Raw genomic sequence first — 27,578 nt, forward strand, 5'->3', positions numbered from 1 at the left:
TTTTGATAAGATAAGATGTTCTCGATACTGCGGTTCCAATTGGGTTACATCCTAATGTACTTTGTGAAGTGTCAGTGGCTGCAGATTAAGGTGTGTGTGCAGGCTTCTTTATTAACGACGTAATGGGCCGGTGCCCACGCCATCCATCTTCATCAGCGTCCCTGGCCCACCTGGGAGACCTCGTTAGTGCAGGATCTGAAACTCCGACCCAGGACCTGAGGGCTAGGAGGGGACCTCCAGGTGAACTGGCAGACGGACAGGCTCTTGGGACCTGCCACGGCCCCCTGGACAAAGGCCTCTGCTGGGGGGTCCCTGGGAGGCAGGGGAGGGAGGCTGGAGGGCCCCAGGAGTCAGAGCTCCAGGCTGGTGGGGTGAGTGGGAGCCAAGGCAAGCGCGGGTGGTTGAGGGTGGTTACAGCCCGTGAGAGGCAGAGGGCAAGGTCTGCACACACACTTGGTGGGAGGAGGGGACGGGCGGGACCCCTGTCCCCTGGCTGCACCCCTCCCACGGGGTTAGGAGTCTGCAGAGCTGAGGGGACGTGACCACAGAGCTCACGTCCACCGCCCACAGCTCTGGGCCCCCGGGACCCCAGAATGCCCTGACCACACAGCCCTGAGACTCCCTTGGGGGGCTTCATGAGCCCCCACCCACTGGTGTGCACACGCCTAGGCACACCGTGCGTCTACACGCAGGCGGGAGGCCCCTCCCAGGGCAGGACAAGCCCAAGTGGGAAGAGAAGGGGATGCCCGGGCTCCAGAGAGACCCCTCCAGAGTGCGCCGGGTGAGCAGCCCCGGCCTGACCCCTGGGTGCCTTTTCAGTGTCCACTCTGAAGGGGCACGGCCGGCCCTGGGGCCGGGGGCCCAGGAGGGACTGGTGGATGGGAGGAAGCTCAGACCCTGCAGGTGCCGTGCAGAGACCTGAGCAGACCTCTCCTCCCGGTAAACGAGATGCTGGGGTGCGGAGGCTTTGCAAGGCCACACAGAGATTCCGCTTGTGGGGCGACTGCAGCTCCCACCCCAGCCCCAGCCGGGCGAGGTCATCCTCTGGGGAGCCCCCAAACAGGGCCGGGCAGCAGAGCCTCTTGGGGAGGGCCCTCGCCGGGGGAGTCCAGGCTCCCTGCATCCTCCCAGAGGGAGACCAAGGACACCAAACTCCAGGCCCCCCCTGCCCAACACGTGACCCTGGGCACTCCTCTGCGACTCAGTTCTCCCGTTGTCAGAGGGACAGAGTGCAGCCCATGACTGCACAGTTTTCATGAAGGGCCTGTGTGGTGGGGGCTTCCCGGTGGCCACCTCTCCACCCCCACCCTTTCCTGCTACAGCCACACCAGCCCACTCCCCACCCCGAGTGCCCCCCAAACTTCTACACGGCCAGGCCTCAGCCCACGGGTCCCTCTGCCCTGAACGTCCTTCAGTTCAGGCCCCAGGCCCCAGACCCACCGGGCTTCGAGGACGCATGGATGCGGGTGTGGGGATGCAGCCCAGGAACAGCGCCCCCCTAACACCCCGCCTCAGACGCGCTCTCCCCCCACCCCCACGCCCACTGACAGGAACATTGGCTTTCCCGGGCCACCTCTGGGGAGAGGAGCCTGGACACGTACTGAGCGCCTTGTGTATGCAGACAGCAGTGCGCAGCCGGGAGCCACCCTGCCGACGTGAGCCTCGTCCGCTCAGCCGCGCTCGGTGACTGTGTCCTCTGGAGGCTGCGGGCCCTGTCTCATCTGGGGTGAAGGCCCCTGGGCCTCCTGGCAAGTTGTGGAGGGTCCCCCGGGGGTGGGACCTGGGCTGAGTCCCCTCCGAGCTGGAGTCAGGGCAGCGGTGAGGCCAGGCCCCCCTGTACCCTTGGGGCCACTCCATGGCCCCCATGGCCCCTCCTGCTCTGCCCCAGGCTGAATGGACGTCGCAGGACCTGGAACCCCCGTGTCCCCAAGGACACACTGGTGCGTGACCGGCCATGGCAGTGTTGTCTGGGGTCTGCAGACACTGGGCCCCTGGCAGGGAGGAAGGCCTCCTGCCGGCGGCTCAGGGCCTGGGGGACTTGACCTGTGCAGGAGCTCCGTTTACTGGGCACCAACCTGTGCCTACTCGGCAACCCCAGGGCAGCCTCTGGGGTCCCAGGGAGCAGCCATGATGGAGGGGAGCTCCCTCGCCCCATGGGGACGCCTCTGAGGAGCATGTTCCCAGCAGGACCAGTCCCAGTGTCCCACGGCCGTAAGGGGCTGGACAACACACCCTCTGTGGAATCCTTCCCTGCCCCGTCTCAAAGATCCCATATATGCCCCAGCCCACCCATATATACCTCCCAGGGCCACGTGGAGGGCACAGCCCCAGAAGCAGTGGAGGTGGGTCCCAGGTTCCAGGCCCCGGGCCACATCTACTTGCTGTGTGATGTCAGTGGGGTCGCATTGCCTCTCTGAGCCTCAGTTTCCTTTTCAGTAAAAGGAGCTACTTTGCTGAGTGGCCCTCTGCCTCCCCCTGGTGGTGAAGAGGCCACACTGCGTGGGTCCTCAGTGGGCCACATCTGGGAGGACAGCGTGGGGCCGGGTCTCAGCTAGAGAGTCAGGCAGGCCCAGCCCAGGCCATCCTCCTAACAGGAGAATCTCAACCAGGGCCTCTGCTCAGAACCGCCCAGTGCCCAGCGCCCGAGCAACAAGGCCAAGCTGCTTCCTCTACCTGAGTGGCTGCGTGCCCAGGCCCCGGTGACCACTTGGGCAGCCAGTCTCCTTCATCACCCGCCCTCCAGCCTTTCCACGGGGGGTCTCGCCGTGATCGGAGGACAAGCTGGAGGTCTCTGAGCGCCCCTACCATCACTGCTGGTCCAGACGCACCCACATACCCTGTGGATCCTCACAGCCCATCAGTCACCAAAGGCTCAGAGGAGGCAGTGCCCTAGCCCAAGGCCACACAGCCGAGCAGCACAGCTGTAACTGTGAATCCATCTCTGCACCGCCCTCCCTGTCCCATGTCACACCCCAACCCTAAGTCCCAAGAAGCCCGGCTGAAACCCTCCAACACCCCATGAAGGCAGCAGGATGCAGCGAGAGCTCTGTGGGGCCCCAACGCCCTCAGCTGGGGTCTCCCAGCTCCGTCCCTGCTGGGACCCACAGGGGCTTGACCCCACCTGCCACCAGGTGGGGGAAGCACTGGCGTTCTGCCATTGCCAAGGGTCTGCCGGGACCACAGGATGGGCTCCCACAGTGGCGGGAGATAGCACAGGAAGACAGGGCGACAAGCCCACCCCTCACACAGACGGGGAGACAGAGGCCCGAAGGGGAAGTCACTTCCCGGGTCCCCCCACTCCCGTGCAGGACACCAGGAACTCGGGTTCCTCCATGCCGGGGCCCAGCCAGCCTCTGCCCCAAAGACCAAGGTCACAGGTCTCAAGCTTCAGAGATCCCCTCATGGGGCCAGCAACTGAGTGCAGTCTGCACAGACCCCACCACATCCCCGGCTCCTGTGAGGCTCATGTCCAGCCCATCCACGCAGCCCGAGGCGCCAGCCGCGTCCACACTGGTGCAGAACTGGACCTCAGCTGAGACCCCGGGCCAGGTGCCGGGCCACTCAGGAGGCGTGAGCGCACGGGAGGGAGCCCAGGCCACGTGGTGAGCTTCTTTATTGAGGCCACGCGGACCCCGCAGAGAGGGGCGTGTGGGTCCCCACTGCCCACGTTCCCACCCCCTCGGCGCCCGCCCTGCTCGGCCCACGGGCGAGGGTCCTGCAGGCCAGACAGGTGGCTCACTCGGGGGTCTTGCTCCTGCTCTTCGGGGACCAGATGCTGGACAAGCGGAACCGGGGCTTCTTCCTCTGGTCCCCGCCGCTTCTCTGGAGGTCTGCGGGGCGATGGACACTGTGACGCCGCTCACCCACCTCTCGGCCACTGCCCCCAGTCCCTCCCTTCCACCTGGCAGAGCCCTCCCTGGGCCCCCAGAGCCTGCAGGAAGCCAGGCCCCAGCAGCCCAGACCCCCTGCCCTCCCCGTGGGAACCACCCAGGCGCCCGCCTTCACAGCGTCTGCCCAGACTGGGCACCCCTTGCCCTGACCACATGGTCACCAGCTGCTTCTTGGCTCCTCTGAGTGACTGGGAACTCACTCCCACACTCTGACCATGTGGTCACCAGCTGCTTCCCGGGTCCCTCAAGCAACAGGGAACTCATCCCCTTAGGCTGAGCCTGCCTGCCTCTGCGCGGAAGCTGCCATACGGGGCCCGGCACCCACGTCCACAGGAGCCCCAGCGTCACCCCAGCCCAGCCAGCCCCGACCTCCCCCAGGCCGGCCCCACCCCCAGAGTTACCCAGTTTCTGGATCATGTTCTGGAGCACCTCGTCCTCCTCCCGCTCTCTGAAACAGGAACAGGGGGCCATGAGGGGCAGCAGGCCCTCGGCAGGAGGTGCGTGGGTCTGTCCCAGTCAGCCTCACCCGAGCCCTGAGCCCATCTGACACCAGGTCACCTGCCCTCTCACCTGCCAAGAGGCCACACCTTGGCACCCCCCTCTCCCTCCCTGGGCAGATCCTTGGCCTCTCGGACCCAGAGCCTCATCAGGACATGGGGACAGGAGGGTCCTGGGATGACCCGAGATAGTGACATGGGGACAGGAAGGGCCTGGGACAACCTGGGCCAAGGCCTCCTCAAACTCATAGATTGACACGTTTGAGTCTCGACCTGGGCCACTGACCCCGGTGGCCTGGACAGGTCCCTTGTCCTGACACGAGAACAGGAAAGCTCTGTGGGGACAGTCATGAAGCTGGTGGCCCTTACAGCACCAGGAGACACACGTGGCTAAATGCATTTAAAATAAAAATAAATGTAAATTCCATCCCTCCATTGCACGGGCCACACTGCAAGTGCCTGATAGCCACGTGTGACCTGTGGCTGCCATGGTGAACAGTGCACATTATAGAACATTTCCAACACTGCAGAAAGTTCCATCGGCCAGTGCTGACCCTGAGGGTTAGGAAATAGGGAGTGCCAAGAGGCTCTGTGGGGGACCACCTCTGAGACAGGTTGCCTGGGCGAGGCTACCCTCAGCCTCAGGCCCCACCTGGGGAACGCCCACGATGGGTGTCGCTCCTCCCTGCTGATGGTGGGGGGAAGGTTCTGGGTGTGAGGTGACCAGCCTCAGCCTGGCTGAGAGGGGCCTGGGTTTCCACCCCTCTCACGCGGGTCCACCTTCAACCTGGGCCCCCCCTCACCTAAGCACCCCCTCCCCTGGGCCCTCCCCCTCCCCCAAGCCGCCCTCCCCTGAGCCCCCCTCCCCTGGGCCCTCCCCCCTCACCTGAGCCCCGCCGTCACCTAAGCCCCCCTCCCCTGGGCCCTCCCTCCCCGAGCCCCCTCCCTGAGCCCCCTCCCTGCGCCCTCCCCCTCCCCCGAGCCCCCCTCACCTGAGCCGGTCCTCATCCAGGGAGTCGATGATGTCGCTGCGGTCATTCACCGTGTTCACATACTGGTTCAGCAGCTCCTGTTCCCGTTGCCGGTCCTGGGGTGATTTCAGACCCTCTGCAGGGACAGCCTGCCATCAGCGGGAACCCTGCTGTCCCACCTGCTCAGGGACAGTGTTCCCAGTCCCCAAAGGTCAGGTTCCTCCACTGGAGGGGGCAGGGACAGTCTTGAGGGCCTGTGGTGGGCTCTTGGCAACCCTGACTGAGTGAATGAGTGAATGAATGAATGAGTGAGCAAGTGAATGAATGAGTGAGCGAGTGAGTGAGTGAATGAACAGCGTCTCAGAGACTGAGTGTGGCTCCCTTCCCCGGGTCACCTCACCTGCCCTCACAAAATCCGCCCACTGCAGAGATGTGGAAACTGAGGCTCAGGGCCCCACCTCCACAGGAGAGGGCAGAGGGGGGACCGCCAGGACCCAAGCCCCCACCCAGGGGCGCTCAGCCACACCAGTCAACACCTACAGCCCATACTCATCAGCGCTTACTACCCGCAGCCTGCACGTATTAACTCACTTCCCCCTCCCGACAGCTGAAGGAGGTGGGAGCTAGGCTCGTTCCCACCGTGCAGGGGATGAAACCCAGGCACAGAGAGGTTGAGTGACTTGGCCAAGGACACACAGCCTGGAAGTGGAAGACCTAAGACTCGACCCTGGGCCCCAGAATGTGTCCACAGCCACGACCCATCAGCCTCTCCAAAGGGTCACCACACCAGACAGCCAGCCGGAGAGAGCCTTGGAAAGCCTGCACTCGTGCCCACCTCTTGGGGCTGAGCACCAACCCACCCCTGGCCGGCCTGGGCTCAGCAGCTCTCCAGGCCCAGGCTCCCCCGCGGGCGGGACGCACCGGGCTTGGCCATCAGCCGGCGCAGCTCCCCCTCGATGTCCAGCTGCTGCTCCTCCAGGCGCTGCTCCCTGGCCCTGCCAACCGGACGCAGGTGTGAGGCCCGGCCTGCCTGGCTGGCCTCCCCATGCACAAGCCCAGCCCACGTCAAAAGAGGGCGGCCATCAGGGAGAGGCGGCCATCCGGGAGGGGGGCGGCCATTGGAGGGGGCGGCCATTGGTGGGGGGGGTGGCCGTCCAGGGTCCCTGCGGCTGCCCTCTCACTTGTACATCAGCTCCGACTCCAGCCTCAGCAGCAGCTGCTTCTCGTGGATGAGCCGGAACCAGTCCACCATGAGCGCGTCCTCCGAGGCGTCTGTGGAGAGAGCCGGGCTGCGCACAGGGCTGGCGGGGCCCCTCGCGGGGTGGCCAGCCTGGGTCAGGGCCCAGGGCCAGGGGTGTCCCCAGGGTTAAGGTGGCCGAGGCCAGGCCGGGGCGCTCGGGAAGGGAGGGGGGCCGGCCTGCGGTGGGGCAGGGTGGGGGCCGGCCTGAGGGGGGCCGGCGCGGGCTCACCCCCCTCGGCCGCACGCAGGCGCTTCTCCAGTTCCACGCCCCTGAGCTCCAGGGCGTCCAGCTGCCGCTCGATGTCCTGCACCTGCCTCTGGATCTCCTCCGGGGGCACGTAGTCAGGGTGCAGCTGGGGACGAAGGGGTGGTGAAGAGCAACTGGAGGCACCGGGCCTCGCCCCACGGGCTGAGCCCCTCGCCCACTCCCACCCCAGCCGACTCACCCTGATGGGGGAGGTCACCGCCTTGCCAAGTGGAGTGGGGACACCAGCCGGGCCTGGGGGCCTCCCTGGAGAAGGGGCAGGACGAGCCTCCTGGACCCGGGGTACCAGGCCCAAGGTGACCCGGACGTGGCCTGGAAGGGGGTCTGACCCCCTGACAGCTGGGCCCACCCAGCCCCACCTCCTGGGATGCCCTGTGCCCCCGTCTGGCCTCCCTTCCCTGCCCAGCAGGCCCCTGGACCGCCCCCACTGGTGCCGAAGGGCAAGAGGTCAGACAGATCCAGGCTCCATCCCCATGAGTCCCCATGTCCACCCCAGCCCCTGTGCTCCTCCAGGTCAGCAGCACCAGGCACCCCTCCAGCGCCCTGGCCGCCCCATCCCACAAGCCACCAGGAGCAAACGCTCCGTTGTCACCAGGTGTCTACACCTCAGGCGGTAGGAGGCAGCGGGGACCTTTGTCCAGTCCTCCCACCCCCACTTGGGGGAAGGGCCTGGGGCTTGGGGCTGTCCTCCAGGCTTGCCCCACCTCAAATCTACGGAGCTCGGCCACCTCCAGGTATGTGCATGGCTGTTGGCCCCCCCGGTGCGCCTCCCCTCCATTCTAGGCCGGATGAGCTCCTATTCATCCTCCAAATCCCCACCAGGCACCTCCTCCTCGGTATTCCCCTAACGGAAACGGGGCCGGCATCTCTGGGCTGACCTGGTTTGCTGTGAGGACGGGGATTCTCCTCCTCTTCCTTCCAGCTCTGGGCTGGGGCTTTCTGTCCCGAGGGCTCCGGCCGAAGCCAGTTGTCAGAAACATCCAGGCTGGCAGGGACGGCCAGCTTCCTGCGGCGAGGCGGGGACAGGGAGGGGGACGCGGCTGCCCAAGAGTGGGAGACAGCCACGTGTCAGGCCAGCAGGCCCGGTGCCCATCTCCCACTGCCCCCCTGAGCCAGGCAGCAGGGACACCACAGGCCTCCCCAGCCAACAAAGGGGCAGCCCTTGCAGCCCTGCGCCCACGTCCACCCTGCAAGGGCAGAGTCGTGACCCTGGTTGGCACGGGGAGAACGAGCCCTGTGGGCTGGTGTAGACACACACACACACATTATACACACACACTGCCCTCCCAGGACCACTGCCCCTCCCCTCACACCCAGGAGGGTGGCACCATGGGGCCCAGCCTCGCGCAAAGCAGCCCCCAGAGGAGACGACTGCATAGACCCGTGGTCCCCGGCTGGGGAGGCTCAGGTGGACTTCTGGGGCCCCTGGTTTCCCGTCCAGCATTACCTGAGAGATCAGGCCCGGGTCTGGCCGGGCTCAGTGTCCTGTCAGGCCGCACAGGGGTCAGGGTGATGCGGATGCCCCCATCAGAGCTCCCAGACACTTTCCAGGGGGCATCGCCTGCCTTCGGCTCTCCTGGGACCCGAGGCTCCTTCAGCTCCAGGCCCCTGGACGGAAGGCAGGAGGTCAGCCAAGGGAGACAGGGACGGGTGGCCCCAGCACCTGACCGTCCGTGACCCTCCGGGGGCACCCACCTCCACGGGTGTGAGCGTGTACTCAGGGACTCACAGCTGATGCGCACCGGACACGGACACTGACCCAGGCCCAGGACCCCAGTGTGCACAGGAGCCCGCTGCCCGCCCATGTGCAACATGACGTCAACACACACAGGGTGGCCGCTCTGTGCAGCTGGCCCTGGACCAGCGTGCTCCGTGACCAGGGGGGCTCAAGTGCCTGCCTGAACCTGGCACCTGTGGCCTCATCCTCGAGTGAGGAAATGTGTTCCTGTGTCACTCAGGCCGGTGTGAGCTGTCCCCAGTCACTCAGCCACATGTGAGCCATCCCGTCACTCAGGCCGGTGTGAGCCGAGCCATGCCCTGTCACTCAGACTGGTGTGAGCTGTCCTGTCACCCAGGCTGGTGTGAACTGGCTTCTGCTACTACAGCTGAGATGCACGAGTAGATGTGCACACATCCCCACTGTGGCTGTGTCAGTTAGCCATGTGTTCTGTCATTCACCCACAAGCATCTGTTGAGCACCTACTGTGTGCAGGCCCTGTGCTGGCCCTGGGACACAGGCTCCTGCTCAGGCTTGGGGGCACAGACCCATAGGCACAGGCGTAGGTGCAGGCCACCTGAGCCCCCGCCAGAGCCCCACCCCGCCCGCACCTCTCAGCGGGGCTTTTCTTCTCCACGGGCTTCAGGCGGGCCCTCCATCCTGTCGGCCCATCCTCCTGGCCTTCCTGGGGGCTGGCCCTCGGGCCTGGGTGGGGGCAGGGAGATGGGTCATAGGATAAGGGGGGAGTCTGCTGGGAAAGGCTGGACCTCACCCATCCCACCTTCCTGCACCCGTCCCACCCTCAGGTACCCCCGCAGCCAGCCCAGCACACTGGCTGGGAGTTGGGGACAGGACCTCCAGCCCAGCCACCTATGCTGTATGTGCCTGGGGGAATTACTCCCCCTCTCTGGGCATCAACTTCCCCTGCCCCCAAACAGGTGAGGGTGTGGCAGGGTGAGCCCCAAGGACTGTCTGTATCTGCAGGCCACCTCCTGCACCCCATGGGTCCCTGTCCCACACTAGGGGGACTCTCACCCTTTGCCGGTGGGGCCTCCAGCTTCAGGCTGGAGCCAGCACCCACCCTGCCAACCCCTGAGGATACGGCCGAGCTCTTCCTGCCTGCCTGGGGTGGCGTGGATGCCTGAGAGGTGGTGCCCACACTCAGGGGGGCTGGCGGCTCAGTCTTCAAAGGGGGGCGGGCCTGAGGAGATGCCGACTGTGACAGCTTGGCAGATGGACTTGCTTGTGGCCCTTCAGTTCTGGGATGGGAATTCGGAGCAGGGGAGGTGGCTGGGGAGGGCCTACGGGTGAGAAATCGGGCATCAGGCATGGGTGGATCCAGGAGCCCCTCTCACCATGACCTCCAGCCAAAAGCCCCCCAGCCACCCTTGGCAGCTGGTTCCCAACGCCCACTCTCCTGAGGGAGGACAGACAGCCCCTCTGAGGGATGAGGGATGGGCCATGGGCATCCACCTCTGGATGACTTTACCCCCGTTTAACTCCAGTGTCAACTGAGATTAAAATGCCCCCAAAACACACCATGCATGGGGTGTGCAGGTAGGGGCCGCACCCCCAGTCCCTCCCTCCTCCACCCACCTGCCCAGAAGCACCTGGGACTTCATCGTGGAGGCCCCTGCCCAGAGCCTTAGACCAGCCTGGGCCTGCCCAACTCCATCCTAGTGACATGCGTGAGGCCTCCACACGGGCTGCGTGTCGGCGAGCCATCCTACACCCCCTCGGGGGCACATGCGTGCAGGAGGCAAGGCTGCTGACACCCCGCAGGGCCCAGGGCGGGGACCCCAGGCACCTCCCCAAGCCAGGGCAGCTCCTCCATCCACCCGCCCCGCTATGCACCAATTTCTCCGCCCTGCTTCTCCCCCCGCTCTGGGCCCAGCGTGACCAGCTGGGTTCCAGGAGGAGCTGGGCCCTCTCAGTCAGATGCGCCCTCCCACAGCCTCGGCCCCCAGGTGCCTGGGACACCCCAGTGCTGGAGTGGCAGGGCGGGCTGGCTCTCCCTGGCCCTGTGCCCACCTAGGAGCCCCTGGGCACCAGTGGCTGACCCAGCAGGGGTCAGGCAGCTCTGAGCTGGGAGTCCCCCCAGATGAGGAGCAGCATGAGGCTGTGGGCACAGTGTTGTCAGCCAGCCTGGCGTGGAGTCTCCTTACTCGTTAGGCGACTGCAGTGGGGTGAATGGCGTCTCCCCAAAATTCATGTCCCCCTAGAAGCTCAGAGTATGACCTTATTTGGAAATAGGCTCTTTTCAGGTGTAACCAAGTTAAGACGAGGTCACCCTGGATTGGGGGACCCTAAATCCAATGACAAACATCCTTATACAAGACAGAAGAGTAGAAGACAGACGCAGAGGAGCAGCCGCGTGCAGACGGAGGCAGAGATGGAGGACGCGGCCACAAGCCAAGGGACACCTGGGCTGCCAGGAGCTGGAAGAGGCAGGAAGGACCCTCCCCCAGAGCCTTGGGAGGGAGTGCGGCCCTGCGACACCTGGATCTTGGACTTCTGGCCTCCAGAGCTGTGGGGGAATCATGGTCTGTTGGTTCAAGCCCAGTCTGCGGTGCCCTGTCCCAGAGCCCCAGGACACTGACACATGACCCGCCTTCACCCCGTCACAGGGTCTGCTCCATGTACAGTGTGCAGAAGGCACTGAGACACGGGCAAGGGAGGCTCATAGCCCCACTCGGGTCAGACGAGCCGACCTTCGGACCACTCACAGCCTCTTTCCCCATCTGTAACGCGGGTGTCCTCAGACAGGACCACGTGTGTGCCGCCTACTGGCCTGGGCAGCAGCATCCCTACCCCGCACCCCTGAGAGGGCGCAGACGGCGGCTGTACAGTGATAACCGTGTTATTCTCCTGCGGCCACCAGGCGCTCGGCTCCCCTGTCTCATCCTCCCCATTCCCCAGACGAGGAGACTGAGGTCGGGGAAGGGCCACCCATCACACAGCCAGGCAGGGACAGAACCGGAGCCTCCCCAGCCACCCCGACCCCTCTGGCCTCCTGGGGCCCCTGGTGGGCGCGGGCCCCCCGTCCCTCCTCCCCCACTCACCTGCCAGGCGCCTGGGCGCCAGCCTCCCCGAGCCCTGGCAAGGTCTTCCGGAGGAAGCTCCGCGCCTGCTCCTTGCTGCTAGCCCCAGATGGCGACGGCGTATCCGCGGGAGCCGTGGCCCTGCCAGCCGGGCCAGTGCCGGGCGCGGCTCCTGGCATCTGGAAGAACCTCTCCCGGGCCTGCTGCGTCCTGGAGGCCGACAGGGTCCAGGCCGGGGAGTCCGCTGGGCCCAGGGATGCTGGGCTTGACCCGAGCTTGGTCTGGGGGGCTGCCGCTCGGGGGGCTGCCCGGCCTTCTGGTGTGGCCGGGCGAGGGTCTGGGGTACTCAGGGTTGGGGCAGGACGGGGGCTAACTGCCACCGTGTCCCGTGCCGACGATGACCACCCTGTCGGGGAGCTGTTGGTCACACGCGTGCTGGCTTTGCCTCCCACCGGGCCCACCGAGAGCCGGGGCCCAGCTGGGCTCCCCATGTGGACGGGCGAGGAGGTGGTGGCTGGACGGTCAGCGGCAGCTGGAGTGAAACCTTTGGCAGTTGAGTTGCCCACCACAGGCTCCCAGGCCAGCGGCCTGGCCTTGGGCCCCACATCTCTCTGCCCACTGGCCTCCTGGGCCTTCCGTGGAGTGCTTGGGGGCTTGGAGACCACGGGGGTGGCCCCTGTCTCTCTGGGGGCCAGGCCCGGCAACTTGGGGCTTGCCGAGGGGGCTTTGGGGTGGTGGCTGGAGCAGACGAATACGCCCGGCTCTCCCGTGGTCCTGTAGGTCCCCGAGTGCAGCGTGTTGGAGCACTGCTGACACCTGGGAGCAGAGGGGTCAGGGAAGCCCACGAGGAAGCTCCATCCACTCGTTCTCCCCACTGTTCATTCATTCACGCTTTCCCAGGAGCACGCACTTACGTATTCCCGTGTCCACGCGTGTGGTCACTGATTCATTCAACAAACACTTCTCCTCATGATCATTAATCATTTTGAGTCACAGCCTCCACCGAGGATTTCATTAGGGGCACAAACGCCTCAGAAAGTGCCCGTGTCTGTCGGGGCACACGCGCCACACACACACACACACACACACACACACACGCACGCAGTCCTACCTGAAGCAGCTCCGATGGTAGAGCTTCCCGTCAGCCAGGTGTCGCTGCACAAGGTGCACGTACTTGCCACAGACCCCACAGATGCTGCTGACGGAGCTGCCCGCCGAGGCCTGGCCCTTGGGAGGGGGTGCCAGCGGACGTTCCTGAGCGACCCCCAGGGGCCGGAGACGTCGTCGGCCCCAGCCCTCCCTCCTGACGGCTGCCCCATCAGCGGGCGAGGGGATCCCATTTTATAGCCCAGAGACTAAGCCCCCGCGAGGAGCAGCCCGCGAGGCGCAGCCAGGCTCACGCCAGGCCAGCTGGACTCCAAGTTCAGGGTCTCCAGCACGGCCCACAAGGAGGGACTGTGGGCCTCACTAAGGGGTCCCGAGGGCCAGGAGACAGAGACCGGCACCTCCCGTTCCCACCCCAAGGCACAGAAATCCCATCCAATTCCCCACGTCCCTGGGCCGCCTTTTGCTCCAGCTCCCAGGAGCCTGGTGTGACAGCTGGGGACAGCAGGGGGCGCCCAACCATAAGTTATCAACCATCCCGGGTCTCCACCCCTGAAAAGTGTGGACACCCTAACTCACTGTGCAGGGCTGGCCTAGGAGCAGAGGACACACCCAGCATTCTTTCCAGCCCACCCGGGACGGAGGAGCCAGAGCAAGAAACCCGCGTGGAGCCCAGAGAGGTCTAGGTTCAAGGTTGGAGCTCGGCCTGTGGGACCTCCCTGGCCTCGGTTTACCCGTCTGTACAATGGGGATCATATCCCGACCACACAGGACTGAAGGAGCTGGGGGAGCCAGTCCTGGTGGGCTCTTGATAAACAGCCACTGAGGCCGCACCTGGGACCCGGGGGACCCCACCCCACCCCGGCACTGCGGTTTAGGAGCCACACTCAGTCCCGTGAGCCCCGCTCAGTGAGAGCTGGTGGGAAACCCAGGAAGCAGGGTGGGGACTGGGCGCTTACAGCCTTCAGGGGGGCCCCCTCTGCGCCCCTATCCTTCTGCTGGACGATGGGGTTTGTGCGGACTGGAGACAGCGGCTGCCCCCAGGCTGGGGTGGGTGAGGGCCTGGCGGGCTGGGTCGGGGCCTTCTTCCCAGACGGTTCCTCATCAGAGCCCGACGGGGGCCTCTTCACGCCGGCCATGCCCCCAACTGGCAGAGACACACAGGGTCAGGGGTCCCGGCCCGGCCCCGCACGCTGGCTCTGAAAGGGTCTGCTCTGGGTCCCCGGGAGGTGCCGGTGCCCAGCATGGGGCCTGGAGCCGGACCCGGAGCCCGGGGTGGGGGTGGGATGGGCGGCTCCTGCGGTCTGGGGGGCCGAGGAGGGGCACCCCCAGCGAGCGCATTCCCAGCAGGGGCCTGGCCTCACCCCGCCTGCCCTCCGCCCTGAGAGCCCTGCTCTGGGGCTGGCGAAAAGGGACTTTTCTGTTTCTCCACAAAGTGGGAACACGAAGGCGGGGCTGGCCCTGTGCCCGGAGTATTCCGGGGATTTCTAAGGCCCCCCAGGGTGAGGATGTGGGGGAGGGGAGGCAGCTGGAATAGTGTCCCCGGCCGCCCTTCCGTGGGTCCCCTGCCGGGAGGCCCCTCCCTCCCAGGCCAGCCTGGTTTCCACAGGGCCGAAGGTCAGGACCAAAGTGCGGGCATCTGGGGCCAGGCCTGGGGGCCCCCAAGGGATCTGCCAAGCCACCGAGGCCAGAGCTGTGGGCACCAGCGCCCAGGGGTGAGACGGGCACACCGAGGCCCAGGGCGGGAAGAAGACCCCGTGGTGGCGGACCCCCGACTCACTGGGGGAGCGTCCATGGAAGTAGTTATAGTACTGAGACACGTAGGTCAGGATGCTCAGCCGGTCAGGCACCTTCAGGGCCACCATGTCCTCGGCGTCCAGGAGGGCCGGGATGCCCAACTGCTCCTCGGCCACGCGGAAGGCCTGGGGGAGGGGGCGGTCGGCAGGCGTGGGCTGGGAGACCCCTCCTCCTCAGCCAGGCCACCAGCTCGCCCCGGGAGGGAGAAAGGGCTGGGTTCAAGGTTGGAGCTCTGCTAGCCTGCGGGACCTCCCTGGCCTCAGTTTACCCATCTGTACAATGGGGATCCCATCCCAACTACACAGGACTGGAGATGCTGGGGGAGCCAGTCCCACCTCAGGTTTGGGCTCTTGATAAACAGCAGCTAAGGTCGTTGTGCCCCAGATCCCAAGGGGACCCATCCCCGTCTCAGGCTATTTGTTCTGGGGACTCTGGTCCCATGTCACCCTCGAGACCCCCTTGAGCACCCCGTGCGCCCCTGAACCCATCAGCCCCAGCTGACGCCAAGCCTTGTATGGTCGGGGGCAGCCTTGTCCAGGAGCCGAGCCCTCCTCGGGGCCAAGAAGGGACACAAGGGCAGCCTGTGTCCTGGGAGCCAAAGCGGAGGGGAGGGAGGGGGGACTCTGAGGCTGAGACAGACGCCCAGGCAGGGCCTCCCTGGGCAAGGACACACACCACCCACCACACGGGCCCTCCCAGCCCAGTGGTCTCCAGTTCTCCCTCCGCCCCCACGCTGCTCCCTCTCAGCCTGCCCTTCCTGTGCCCCCCACTCTGCCTGTGCGTGTCGGGGTGTCCGTCCTCACCCCTCCCCTCCCTCAGCCAGCCCAGCCGGCCTCCTGCCTTCAGACTCCACCCCTCACCTGACAGCTCCCCCATCTCCATCCCGGGCCTCTCCCTAAACTGCCTACCACCCCCACGCGGGGGGCCCAATGTGACACCTCAATCTTCATGCCTCCATGAAGGGCTCCTGGGCCCTCCCAGACCTGCAGCCCCCGCCCATAACTAACCCTAACCGAACGCCTCTTCAAAATATATCCAGGATCTGACTCCTTCTTCCCCTGCCACCGCCGGCCCCGGCCCCTCCCTCGTCCCCTCGCCACCGGCTCTGCTCTCGGTACAGGTCTTGTGAAACCCACGGCTCCCAGCACAACACACTTCAGAGAAGCCAAGTCCTTCTCACACCCTAGCCTGCCTCTGTCTTTCCCCACTCTGTTCCAGCCATACCCCCACTGTCCCAGCCACAACCCCACTCTGTTCCAACCACACCCCCACTGTTCCAGCCATATCTCCTCTGTTCCAGCCACACCCCCTCTGTTCCAGCCACACCTCCACTCTGTTCCAGCCACATCTCCTCTGTTCCAGCCACACCCCCACTGTTCCAGCCACACCTCTACTCTGTTCCAGCCACATCTCCTCTGTTCCAGCCACACCTCCACTGTCCCAGCCATACTCCCTCTGTTCCAGCCACACCGACTGTTCCAGCCACACCCCCACTCTGTTCCAACCACACCCCCACTGTTCTAGCCACATCTCCTCTGTTCCAGCCACACCCCCACTGTTCCAGCCACACCTCCACTCTGTTCCAGCCACATCTCCTCTGTTCCAGCCACACCTCCACTGTCCCAGCCATACTCCCACTGTCCCAGCCACACGCCCACTGTTCCAGCCAAATCTCTACTCTGTTCCAGCCACACCTCCACTGTTCCAGCCATACCCGCTCTGTTCCAGCCACACCCCCACTCTGTTCCAGCCACACCCCCACTCTGTTCCAGCCCCACTCCTACTGTTCCAGCCCCACTCCTACTGTTCCAGCCACACCCCCACTCTGTTCCAGCCACACTCCCACTCTTCCAGCCACACCCCCACTGTTCCAGCCACACCCCCTTGTTTCTCCTACGAGCTGGGCGCCCTCCAGCCCCAGGGCCTTTGCCTGTGCAGTCCCCCAACCAGGCAGCCCTCTCTCCAGACACCCATGGGGCTCCCTCAGGTTCATGTCTTACCCAACAAGGCCCTCCACCCCCAGGGAAACTGCACACCATGGCCCCAACACCCCCTTCTCATTGTCGCCTTGGTACTCGTTCCGCTGACATGCTACATTGTGGTCGGAAGTGCAGTCCTACAGAACTTTCTGTGACACTGGACATGTTCTGTCCGAGACGTCCACGTGTGGCTAGTGAGCATCTGAAACGTGGCCAGCGTGGCCAGGGAACTGAATTTATCATTTTATTCCTTCTAGACATTGTTTTGTTTTTTTTCGGTGAGGAAGATCAGCCCTGAGCTAACACCTGTGCCCATCCTCCTCTATTTTGTATGTGGGACGCCACCTCAGCATGGCTTGATGAGCGGTGTGTAGGTCCATGCCCGGGATCCAAACCCACGAACCCCGGGCCACCGAAGCAGAGTACGTGGACTTAACCACTACGCCACCAGGCCAGCCCCCATTTTATTCCTTCTTAAGTTAAATTTACATTCAAGTCGCCCACACACAGAGTTCACCGTCTGTCCCCCCACTGGAGGGCCAGCTCTAGGGCCAGGGCGTGTGGCCCACTCGCTGCTGCACCCCGGCTGGACCCGGGCCCGCACAGCAGGGGCGCAGCGAGCACTGAAGGATGAGGAGGTGGGTCTGCCTTTCTGTCGTCAGCCCATCAGGACGAGGGACTCACGGACCACATGGCGTCCGGGGCTGGCGGCGCGGGGAGGGGTCTGAGTCCAGGCAGCCAACAGCAGGGCCGGGGGCAGCGTGTTCAGGACCCTGGCGGCCACGGTGGGGAACGGCTGCTGGCTCATCCCAGGACCCAGCAGGGCCTTGCCCTCCCAGAGCCGCCTCGGGACCCTTGGGTGGGAGGGAGGGTCCGGCCACGCCCCACTCTTCCCTTCCCTGCCCAGAGAAAGAGGGGACCAGGAGGGCCTGCACTGCAGGAGCAGAGGCTGTTTCTCGGGAGCTGGGGTCCCCGGCTCGGGACTGGCCAGAGCTCAGCAGCGAGCTCTCGCCTCCATGTGCCCGTCTGCAAAGAGGCAGCGACTCCTGTGGCTGCCCGGGGGAAGGCGGGCGGCCCCGGACACACGGGCTGGGGGCGCAGGGCAGACCAGCCGGGAGGAGGAACGGGGGACTCACCAGCTTGTTGTTCTCGTAAATGTTTTCCTTCCTGAGAGCATCGAAGTTTCTGAAAAATAAAGATACAAGTATCCAAAGCAGCTCAGAGTCAAGAAAGGAGGGGCCAGAAGGGCCTGAGGTCACCCTGCCCAAATGGGGAAACTGAGGCCAGGGGTGGGGCTGTGAAGGAGCGAGGTCACAGAGCAACCGCGATGAGGGCAGGGCTGGGCACAGGGATGCTGTCCAGCACCTTGGTCACCCCAACGGCCACAGTCAGCCCTGGCGGCTGCAGCCTCTCGCACCCTGCAGGGGCTGAGCCCTACTCTGCCCCTGGCCCCCTCAGGGGTGGCCGTAAGCTGGCCCAGGGAGGCAGAGTGCCAGCCCGCACCGCCCAGAGTGGGCTGCTTCCAAACCCTGCAAAGCTCATGGGTCTGGCGGTCACGGGAGGCCGACATCCAGGGGGTGAGACCACGGAGTGGACATGAGGCTCCCAGGGCAGGGGACGGAGCCGACGTGCCGTGTGGGACGGAGCTCCAAGCAGCCCAGTGGTCCGGGCAGGCCGAGCCCTCACTCCCCCCACCTCCCTCCCTCGTCACTTTATTCACCCGGCAGCCCCCGCGAGCGCTGCTGCTCTCAGCTCTTTACACCCACAGGCGCTATCACACCCGCCTCTCACGGATCAGGAAACTGAGGCACAGAGAGGCTGTGACCTGCTCGAGGTCACACAGCGAGGAAGACAGAGGAGCCAAAGCCAGGCCACGGCCCCAGCATCCAGGCATTAGAGGTTCTACCGTTTGGGGAGTGGTGCTAACACCTACCAGTGTCCAGCCTCCTCCCAAGGGGGCAGATCAGAGCCCCCACCCTCCACACACTCTTGATCACAGGGGTGCGCTGGGTCCTGTCCACAGGGTCCCGTACGGCAGGCCCTCCTGGAGAGGCCAGGGCGCAGCCACCATTCCGCAGTCAGGAGGAGCCGCGCACCAGCTCCAGGCTGGCCCGGGACTCCGCGCACACCCCAGAGCGGCACACTGCGGCCCTCGCACCCCCCAAGGACCTCTGAGCAGACAACACGGCCCGGCCCAGCCCCAGACACTCCCGGGAGCGCTGGTTAAATACTGATCTGTCTGTCCTCGTAGGTGTCTGTGGGGTCCTGAACGGCAGTCTTGCCACCTCAGGGTGAACTGGATTGTTCACCGAAGTCTCTCGGCACAGCCGGAGAGAGCTGAGGCTGGGAGCCAAGTCCCGACTCACACTGGCCGTGCTGTCTGATCCTGGGCAAGCTCTCTCTCCTCTCCAGGCCTCAGCGTCCCCGTCTGAGTTCCACTGCAGCCTCTGATGGTGAATTCGAGGGCCCTGGCTGAAGGCCGGGCAGGTCTCAAACAGAGAGGGGAGCCGAGACCCTGTGGCCACCTGGCCTGGGATGGCCTGGCCCCAGCCCTGACCTGCACTGACCCGGCCTCCCTGACCCCATAACAACCCTGGGAGGCCCATTACACAGATGAGGACACTGAGGCGGGGGGTGGGGTGCAGCAGCAGGCCCTCACCACCCGGTGGGGAGTGGGGGGAGGACGGGGCTGTGGTTGGTCCACTGCCCTCCACAGGAGGCCCCCCACTGGCCCCCAGCCCCGCCGTTCATCAACCTGCCCAGCTCTCCGGGAAACCACACCGTTTCCGCTCAGACCACCTCCCAGGTAACGAGTTCCAGATGCTGAGACCACCCCGTGAGCACAGAGGGTGCTTTTGTGCAGAGGACAAGACAGGGGACAGATCTGTCTCCGGTGGACAAATGACCGGAAGGAGCGGGAAGGGCGGGCGTGGGGCCCACTTGCCAGACGATGCCTGTCAGCGCAGCCGCACACCCACCGTCCATCCTGGGTGGATCCCACCAATGTCCACAGACACATGGAGCGGCCGGTCTCCATCCATCGCCCCAGGGGGCTCTCAGCATGCTGGCCCCTCTGTCCTTGGCGTCTGGGGGCTCGGAGACCCCCTCCCTCCCCGACCCCATCCCTTTGAAAGCTGAATCTCTTCTCCAGACCTGCCCCGGGTCACTGACCCAAACGGCCATGTCCTCAGCAAGATGCCCAGTGCCGGAGGGCAGGATGACAGGCTCTGTTTTGTCTCCAAACAAGTGGAGAAAGAGACCCTCCGCCCCCCCGCGCTGCCTCTGTCCACCCTGGGGCTGCAGCGGCTCTGTCCTGTGATTGGGGGCGGCCAGGTGCCCACAGGGCCCTCTCACCCTCCAGACCCAGAGTGAGCATCTCAGAGCTCCAGGGGGATCAGGGCACCCACGACTGAGCAGTGTCAAAGGGGCGCAGGCTGGAGGTTGCAGAACTGCCCTCCACTCAAATTCAAGGACCACCGCCCCTCAGCACCAAGTCCGAGCTGCTTCCCTAGGCCCTCAAGGCCTCCACAGCTGGGCTGGACCACCTTGGTCAGTCCCACGGCTGCCACACCCCTCCAGACCAAGCCTCCTCCTAGTATACCCCTTCCTAGCTTCCAAGCGTTTGCACACGCTGTTCCCTATGCCCGAACGCCCCTTCCCATCTCTGCCTAGCACACCTGCCAGGCCCCCTCCCTAGAGGCACCCTGCAGGTCCCCGGGGGGATGCTTCTCTGCCTCCAGCTGGCCAACGCACAAGCTCATGTCCCCTGCAGCATGCGGTTGAGCTGGGATCGCCCTAGTGCCCGAGGGCTGCACAGCTCGGAGTGGAGGCCAGGGCACTGGCGGAAATCAGTCAGAGTCACAGCCGCCTTGCAAGTCCCTTCAGAGAGCGCCAAGCAGGGACCCCACCCGGCCCTCTCAGGAAGTCCAACAGGACCAACTTTCCACCAGCAGGGGGACTGCTGGGGTGACGGGCTGGATTGTGCCCCCCAAAAGATCTGTTGTAGTCCTAACCCCAGGATCTCAGAACATGACCTGACTTGGAAACAGGGTCTTTTCAGAGAGAATCAAGTTAAAATGAAGTCACCAGGGCAGCCCTAATTCAAGATGACTGGTGTCCTTATAAAAGGGGGATTTGGATGCTGAGATGCCCACAGAGGGAGGACGACGTGAAGACACAGGGAGGAGATGGCCGTCTACAGGCACGGGCAGAGGCCTGGGTCCGACTCTCCCTCTGCCTCCAGAGCCAGCCATGCCGGCCCCCTGGTCTTGGATTCTGCACTGATCCGTGAGACGACGTATTCTGATGTCAAAGCCGCCCATGCTGCAGGACTGTGTTCCGCAGCCCCAGCAGACTGATAGCCCAGCTTTGGCTGACCCGCGGGGAGGCGGCTGGCTTCGTTCAGGGCCTTGCTGGACCATAATGCGCTAGCTTCACCCTCGCTCAGCTGTGAGCCTGCACACCAGGCAGGCTGGGGCCTGGGGCACCCTCCCCAGCCACATCATTTCTCGGTCGAATTCTCGTAATTTAAGATCTGGTATGTTCTGGTACGACTCCTAGGCACCCGCCATGGGGCCAGGCACACAGCTGGCGCTCTGTAAATGCTTGTTGATGAATTAATTCATCCAATGCTGGCCGAGCCAGGGGACCTTTGTGGCATTCGTTCATCCTATCAACCTTGGCCGGGTGAATGAACTCATTGGGTCTATATGTCCATTGTGCGACTGTTCACCCGTCCACTGTCTGCTCAGTGCCAACGTGTGCGCAGCCCCGGCCGGCGCCTGGCCTGGCTGGGAGAGCCTGAGGCACGGCCTCCTGCCTGCCTCACCAGCCACAGCTGACCAGGACCATGGACCTCAGATCACTGAAGCAGCTAGCCTCCTGCCCAGCTCCTCAGGGGCTCTTGGGAATGTGGACCCCCTTCCAAATTCCTGGAGAGCTGACCTCATGCTGTTTATTTCCTGGAACAGAATGCGCCCCGTGGGGGGTGGGCGCTGGGCCTGGAGGGGGGCTGACGGTGGGGTGGGGGAGCGCTGTAGGCACCTCCAGCACATCTGGAGTCACTCCCGCCTGCGGGAGAGGGCGACAGACAGACAGACCGACGGAGAAAGGCTGAGACACAGAAGAAGGGAGAAATGGTACCGAAAAGCCCAGAGATGAGACAGGAGAGGCCACAGGTCCAGAGAGAGGGGTTCCAAGGAAAGACACACCCCGGCAGACACACAGGAAGCCCTTGGGAAAGGGCGGATGGCGCTGGGTGCGGAACGGGCCATGAGGAGATACCGGGGGCCCAAGGCAGGGAGAAGAGGTGCTGGCGCCGCATCCCAAGGCCCCAACCTTCTCGTGGGCAAATGAGACGCCTCGGCCTCGGCTGCCCAGCTGCCGGCCTCCGCAGGCTGGAACAGACTCTGACCCCCACCCCGGCCTCAGAGCAGGGCCCAGCCAGGAGGGGTCAGCCCGGGGGCTTCTGGGGTGGCCTGGGGGGGCATCACAGGGGCGCTGGGCCCTGGGCTGCCCCAGGGAGGTGGGCTGGCGGCCCCTTTCCACCGGAAGGCGGCAGCTGGGCCTGGGCAGCAGGCCCTCGGGCCAGAGAACAGAAGCCCTCTGTCCCCAGGCAGCTTCCTGCTGACCGCGAGGCTGGCGTGGGAGGGGAGGTCAGCCTCGCCGCCCAGGCCCACCCCACCCTCTGCTCCAGCCCAGGGAACAGGGCTGCCTCCAAGCTTCTGGGTGGGGGCCCTCTGGAGTGAGTCTCTCCTGACCCCCCACAATGGGCGCGTCTCAGAGGGCGGTCAGGGAGACACCCCTGTTCCTGGCCCGGGCCCCGCCATCGGCCCCTGAGCTGGAGGGAAAGGACAGGTCACTGCACCACAGGACTGAGCGGGGAGGCCCAGCAAATATGCAGCAGAACCCCCATTTCCTGACACCCTCCCCTGGCCCAGCCACAACTCCCACAATGGCCCGGCCTCCGTTGTCCCTGGAGAAGGAAGCCAGGAAGCCAGCCCTCCTCCGGGCTCCTCCCCTTGAACCTCAGTCCTGGCAGATCAGGCCGGAAGGGGAAGGAGCGGCTCCAGCCCTGACAGGTTGACTGCCCAGGGAGGCAGGAGGGGCTGTTTGTTCTGGGCGGTTCCTGAGCTCACCTGGCTGCTCAGCAGACGTGGCGTCACCGGGAAACAGACCCTTGAGAAAACCTGCAGAAAACCTGCAGCTGCAGGCGCGGTGGGCATGGTGGGCGCGGCAGGCTGACCTCTCGGCCAGGCATTGCTGGGTGAGCCCATCTCCCGACCTCCAGCGGAGATTCATGTGCACTTCCCAGGGTCCCCAGGGGGCCACCAGCGCGGGTCACACGTGCCCCCGGGAGCAGGGCCACATGGGGCGGCGGAGACGGAACTAGGAAGTAGCGTCAGGCAACCTGTGCCCCGACCTGGCCGGCTCAGTGCCCAGTCTGCTCCTTCGCAGCTGCTCCCCGCACACCGCCAAGAGGAAACGGAGCCGCATGCAGCAGGAAGGATCGAGATGAGGCAAGGGAAGCAATTCCTGGTGGCAAAGCTGGGGCACGTGGAGACAGGATGTCCACTTTCCTGCTGCCAGAGGGTCTTACCAGGATGGGGAGTTGGGGGGCTCCCCCGAAATGACAGCCACCCCGCAGGTCCTTCACCACTGGGGCAGAGGCATGTATGCAAGGCTGTGCTCGTTTTCTGCTGCTGCCGTGACAAATGACCACAGACCAGGCGGCTTAAAACCACGGACATTATTCCCTCCCAGCTCTGGGGCCAGAAGCCTGACATCAAGGTGTCGGCAGGGCCACAGTCCCTCCAGAGCCTCTGCGGGAGATGCTATTCCTTGCCCCTCTGGCTTCCGGTGACTCCAGGTGTTCCTGGGCTCGTGGCCGCAGCATCACTCTAGTCTCTGCCTCCATAGTCACACGGCCTCCTCCTCCTCCTCCTCCCTACGGCACTTGGGCACCTGAAGAGCCCTTTGCAATGACAGCTACCGAACTCCTACCACATCTACTGAGCCCCAAGTGCACGACCTCATCTATAGAACTCCAACTCCGTGCTGAACTCTACTGAGTGCCTGTCCTGTGCCAGGCACAGTTCCAGGCACTGGGGATCCAGCAGTGGACAACACAGAGAGCTACATCCCCACCCTTCTGGAGCTGAAGGTCCAGTGTGGGCAGACGGACGGGACGATAACCGAGTCAGCAGTAAATAAGATAACTGGATGTTCACACGTCACTGCGGGTGGGCGGGCAGCCTCCTCTTCCTCCCTGTCCCAGCCCTCACACCCTCTGGAGCTACCTTGAGCTTTTACTCACTCATCTGTGCGCTGTCTGTCTCTGTGACTAAAACGTCACTCCCTGAGGCAAGGGCCAAGTCCATCTTGTACAGTACGCGGTGCTGAGTAGACAGCAGGTGCTCAATAACGGTTACATGAATGGCAATAGGATGCCTGCTTGTGCCAGCACGTGTACTCACCCATATGTGCACGCCTGTGCTCACCGCGTCAGTGCGTGCTGGGACAGGCGCACACACACACCCAGGCCTCTGGTCTCAGCAGAGCTGGGAGCACATGCAAGCTCCGGGGGCTCGGAAAGGCCCCAAATCTTCAGCTCTACCTGTGCCGTCGTCCTGAGGCTGCTGCACTGGCAGACAGCGGCATCATCTTTCCCTCCAATCGCTAACTTATGCTGACCCCACCCAGGCTGCCTGGGCTAGGTCCCCAGCCAGCCTTACCAGGGCCCTCGCATTCACCCCCATGGGGCTCAGCCTGCCAACCTCCACTCCTGGTCCCTCTCCCAGTTTCCACATCCCCAGCCCACCCCCATCAAGGCTCAGCTTCGGCTTTCAACGTGGATGCATCTTCTGCCCCGGTCTTCTGCCTCTAAGGGCGACTGAGGCACATCCCTGTGTGGGGAGCAGAAGCTGCTGCCCAGATACCACACGGGGACTCCCCACGGAGCCCCAAACATGCATTTCCCAACCTCAGGCAGGAAGAGGAAATACCTGCAGGCCTCTTTCTCAAGGCTAGCTTTCTCGCACAGAGGGGTGTTTGGGGACAGTCCCTGAGGATGCAAGGGACATCTGGGTGCAGGGGAGGTGCCCCAAGAGCCAGCCCTGGCTGTGCCTGACGTGTGCTGTGACCTGAACAACGGTGTCTCCTCTCCGGGCCTCAGCTTCCCCGTCTGTACAGCAAAAGGCCTGACTGGTCAGTATCTAGAAGGTGCCCCCTCTGGCCTCTCCCAGCCCCAAGACCTCCCTAGCAAGCGCACCCCTACCGACCCCAGGTCCAGCCGCCACTTCTCAGGAGAAAGCTTGTCAACACCACGCTTTCTCTAGAAGGCACCTGGGCTACAGGTGGCCCTCCAAGGACACCCTTCCTGAGCCTCCGCCCACCCAGCCCCAGCACCCTTCCCTGCAGCTTTCCCCATCTCAAGTTCACACAGGGCTTGGGGCCGGGGCCTCCCTGCACAGAGCTCTGTCCCAGCAAGCCGGGTCCCAGTCACAGCAAAGAGTGTTTGCTGAGTGAACAACGGCTGGAGCGGGTCCAGGGTGGGGACAAGATCCGGCAAGGCAGGGCCAGCCTCCCAGCCAAGACTCCAAGACCCTCCACGGGGATAAATGACCTAGCCCCCTCCGCTGCCCACTTTCCACGGCTCCCAGGGATCGGGGCCCAGCCTCCATCTCATCCCCCATCACCCTAAGGTGTGGAGGCCTGGCTGACAGGACCTGGGGGGTCTCAGGCTTCCTGCTCTGTGTTGGCCCCTCCCCCATAGTGACCCTGGGCTGCGTTCCTAAAGCTGCCTGGACAAGCTGGGGGAGGCGCAGCACCACACATGAAGCCCCCCCCCCTCCAGTGGGCAGGTCCCAGGACAGTGGGGATCGCAGAAGACCCAGAAGGGCAGCTCTGCCGGCCGTTTCCTAGGGAGACGGAGGGGGATGGGTGGCTGTGGCCAGAGCCCAGGACGCTGGCCTGAGTCACGGACTGACTAAGCCAGCGGGGGCGGCCGGACGTCCTGGCTCCGGCCCAGCCCCACTTGGTGGACAGGCAAACTGAGGCCATGGGGTAGCCTGCAGGGGCCACAATGGGTTGCACCTGCGGACCCGGTTCTGCTCGGCCCAAGGTCGTCCCCCCAGGGCCGCGGTCCCGGAGGTCTGACTCGGTGCCCACTCCCCCGGCCCGGAGCGGTCTGGCCTCAGTTTCCCCGCGGGGTCGGGGAGCGGCGAGGGCACTCACATGAGGTCGGGCCGGTGGCGGTGCAGGATAGCGCAGAAGGCCAGGCCGTCGCGGAACGACGTGGTCATGTTGGTGATGCTCACGTCCCGGTAGCCCTCACACTGTTGCCGGCACCACTGCTGCAGCGCCTGGATGGCCGCCATGCGGGCAGCGGCGCCCGGCGCACCGCGCTCCCACCGCTCTTCCCCGAGCCGCGGCCCGGACGCCCTGGACGGACGCTCGCGCGGACCGCAGACCCGCCGATCCCGGCGGGCGAACCCAGCCCGAGCCCGGGAGGACAAGGGGACCGACGCCCGGCGGCAGCGCCCCGTGGAAGACGAGCAGCAGCTGCCGCGCAGCCGGCGAGAGCCGGCCCGAGTCCGCCCGCCAGGCCCCGCCCCCTCTAGGCCACGCCCCCGGACAGAGCCCCGCCCCCAGGCAGAGCCCGCGCAGCCAGGCCCCGCCCCTGGGCAGAACTCGCTACAGCCAGGCCCCGCCCCCAGGCAGAGCCAGACCCCGCCAGACCGTGGCCCGGCCGGACCACCCACGGCCCTGCCCGCTCCAGGCCCTGTCCCCAAACAGACTCCGCTGCGGCCAGACCGTGGCTCGCCTCAAAACAGAGCCCGCCTCCTCCCCTCCAGGCTCCTCCCCCGAAAAGGACCCGCCCCCGCCCCGCCAGGCCTCCCCGCCCCGGGCCACGGCCCCGCCCCGCAAGCCCCACCCACTCCAGGCCCCGTCCCTGGACAGAGCCCTTGGCCCAGGCCCCGCCCCCAAACAGACCCCGTCCTCGGACAGATCACAGCCCCGCCCCAGGCCAGGCTGAGCTCCGTGAAGCCGCGCCCATCCGCCAAGGCCCCGCCCTTCCCCACCTCCCTCCCCTCGCAGCCCCGAGGCAGGGGAAGGGGCGGCGCCCAGCCTGGGGTCCCCCCCTCCACTGCTCTCGGGAGGCTTTGGCATTGTCTGTTTTCAACGTCCCTCACCCGCATTCCCCCCACCCCCCCACCCCCGTCATGGAGAGGTGGAAGACAACGCTACTTTACACACGGGGAAACTGAGGCTTGCTCGGGGTCACGTAGCTAAGAAATGGTGGAGATAGACCCCGGCCTGCCTGTGGCCCTGGGCAGCCGTGGCCTCTCTGGAGGCTCCCCCAACCCCCAGCACGGCAGGAACACCCCTGGCATTTCTGGGTTTTCAGAGGACTTTCCCATCGGGGTTCTCATGCTGGAGGAGTGGCAGGCAAGGCAGGGCTCACTCCCCGATTTACAGAAGGGACAACTGAGGCTGGGCGCTGCACTGCCCTGCCTGGTGTGGCCCATAGGATGGGGAAGGGAGGGAAGGGTCCTCCTGGGGCAGGAGACCCCTCAGTGGTCTTGGTGATCTGTTCTGTTTCCCGGTTTTCCTCTTTGAGCATCTGTGACACAAATCATTAAGGAAAAGTACCTCTTGTGGGGCCCTCAGTTATCCCAGGGCTGGTCCCCTCCACATTCTTCTTGTGGAACTCTATCTGTGGCCACCTGGACAGAGACACTGACACCAGAAATGTGAGATGGTCCCCCTGCCTGGCCACCTGGCCCCAGGGCTTGTCCAGACAAGGCCCTAGGGAAGGAGGGAAGGTGTTTTCCCAAGAACGGCCCCTGGCAGGGAGACAGGGCAGCTTCTCTGCACCCATTTGAAGGAGCAGAAACTAAAGTCTTCCAGCCCAGAGCCAGCACGTGGCATTCCAGCTGTTTCCTGTGGCTGGATCCTGAGGTGTGGATGCCCAGCTACCCAAGAGTGAGTGAGGCCTGTGCGGAGGTGGTGAGCTCCCCGTCGCAGGGCGCGTGCAAACAGGTGCTAGACAGGGATTCCCTTTGACCTGGGATGA

At 64.9% G+C, this 27,578-nt stretch overlaps 1 protein-coding gene across 6 annotated transcripts; it reads right to left on the bottom strand.

Annotated features, from left to right (window-relative positions):
* Nucleotides 1-1,543: 1,543 nt before the first annotated feature.
* Nucleotides 1,544-26,074, bottom strand: MICALL2 (MICAL like 2). 6 transcript variants are annotated; one of them, XM_087417448.1, is made up of 17 exons: nt 25,736-26,074; nt 17,638-17,686; nt 14,506-14,647; nt 13,685-13,872; nt 12,733-12,848; nt 11,643-12,437; nt 9,616-9,881; nt 9,192-9,285; nt 8,311-8,471; nt 7,742-7,869; nt 7,045-7,134; nt 6,828-6,951; nt 6,540-6,630; nt 6,280-6,353; nt 5,380-5,494; nt 4,292-4,338; nt 1,544-3,830 (listed from the first exon to the last, which is right to left on the bottom strand). In XM_087417448.1, exons 1-17 carry the CDS (start codon nt 25,876-25,878, stop codon nt 3,736-3,738), a joined length of 2,718 nt encoding a protein of 905 aa, XP_087273574.1. In that variant the 5' UTR covers nt 25,879-26,074; the 3' UTR covers nt 1,544-3,735. The 6 variants fall into 6 exon arrangements, 4 of the variants coding, with proteins under 4 accessions (XP_087273574.1, XP_014651135.2, XP_087273575.1 ...); XM_014795649.2 differs by having other exon boundaries at nt 7,045-7,109; nt 7,742-7,903; nt 25,736-26,071; XR_015548600.1 differs by having other exon boundaries at nt 3,732-3,830; nt 5,380-5,507; nt 7,045-7,109; nt 7,742-7,903; nt 25,736-26,073.
* Between the last annotated feature and the right edge of the window lie 1,504 nt (nt 26,075-27,578).

The sequence above is a fragment of the Ceratotherium simum genome, chromosome 26, assembly GCF_057802395.1.
Source record: "Ceratotherium simum simum isolate JZ-2026a chromosome 26, ASM5780239v1, whole genome shotgun sequence".
NCBI classification, from domain to species: Eukaryota; Metazoa; Chordata; class Mammalia; order Perissodactyla; family Rhinocerotidae; genus Ceratotherium; species Ceratotherium simum.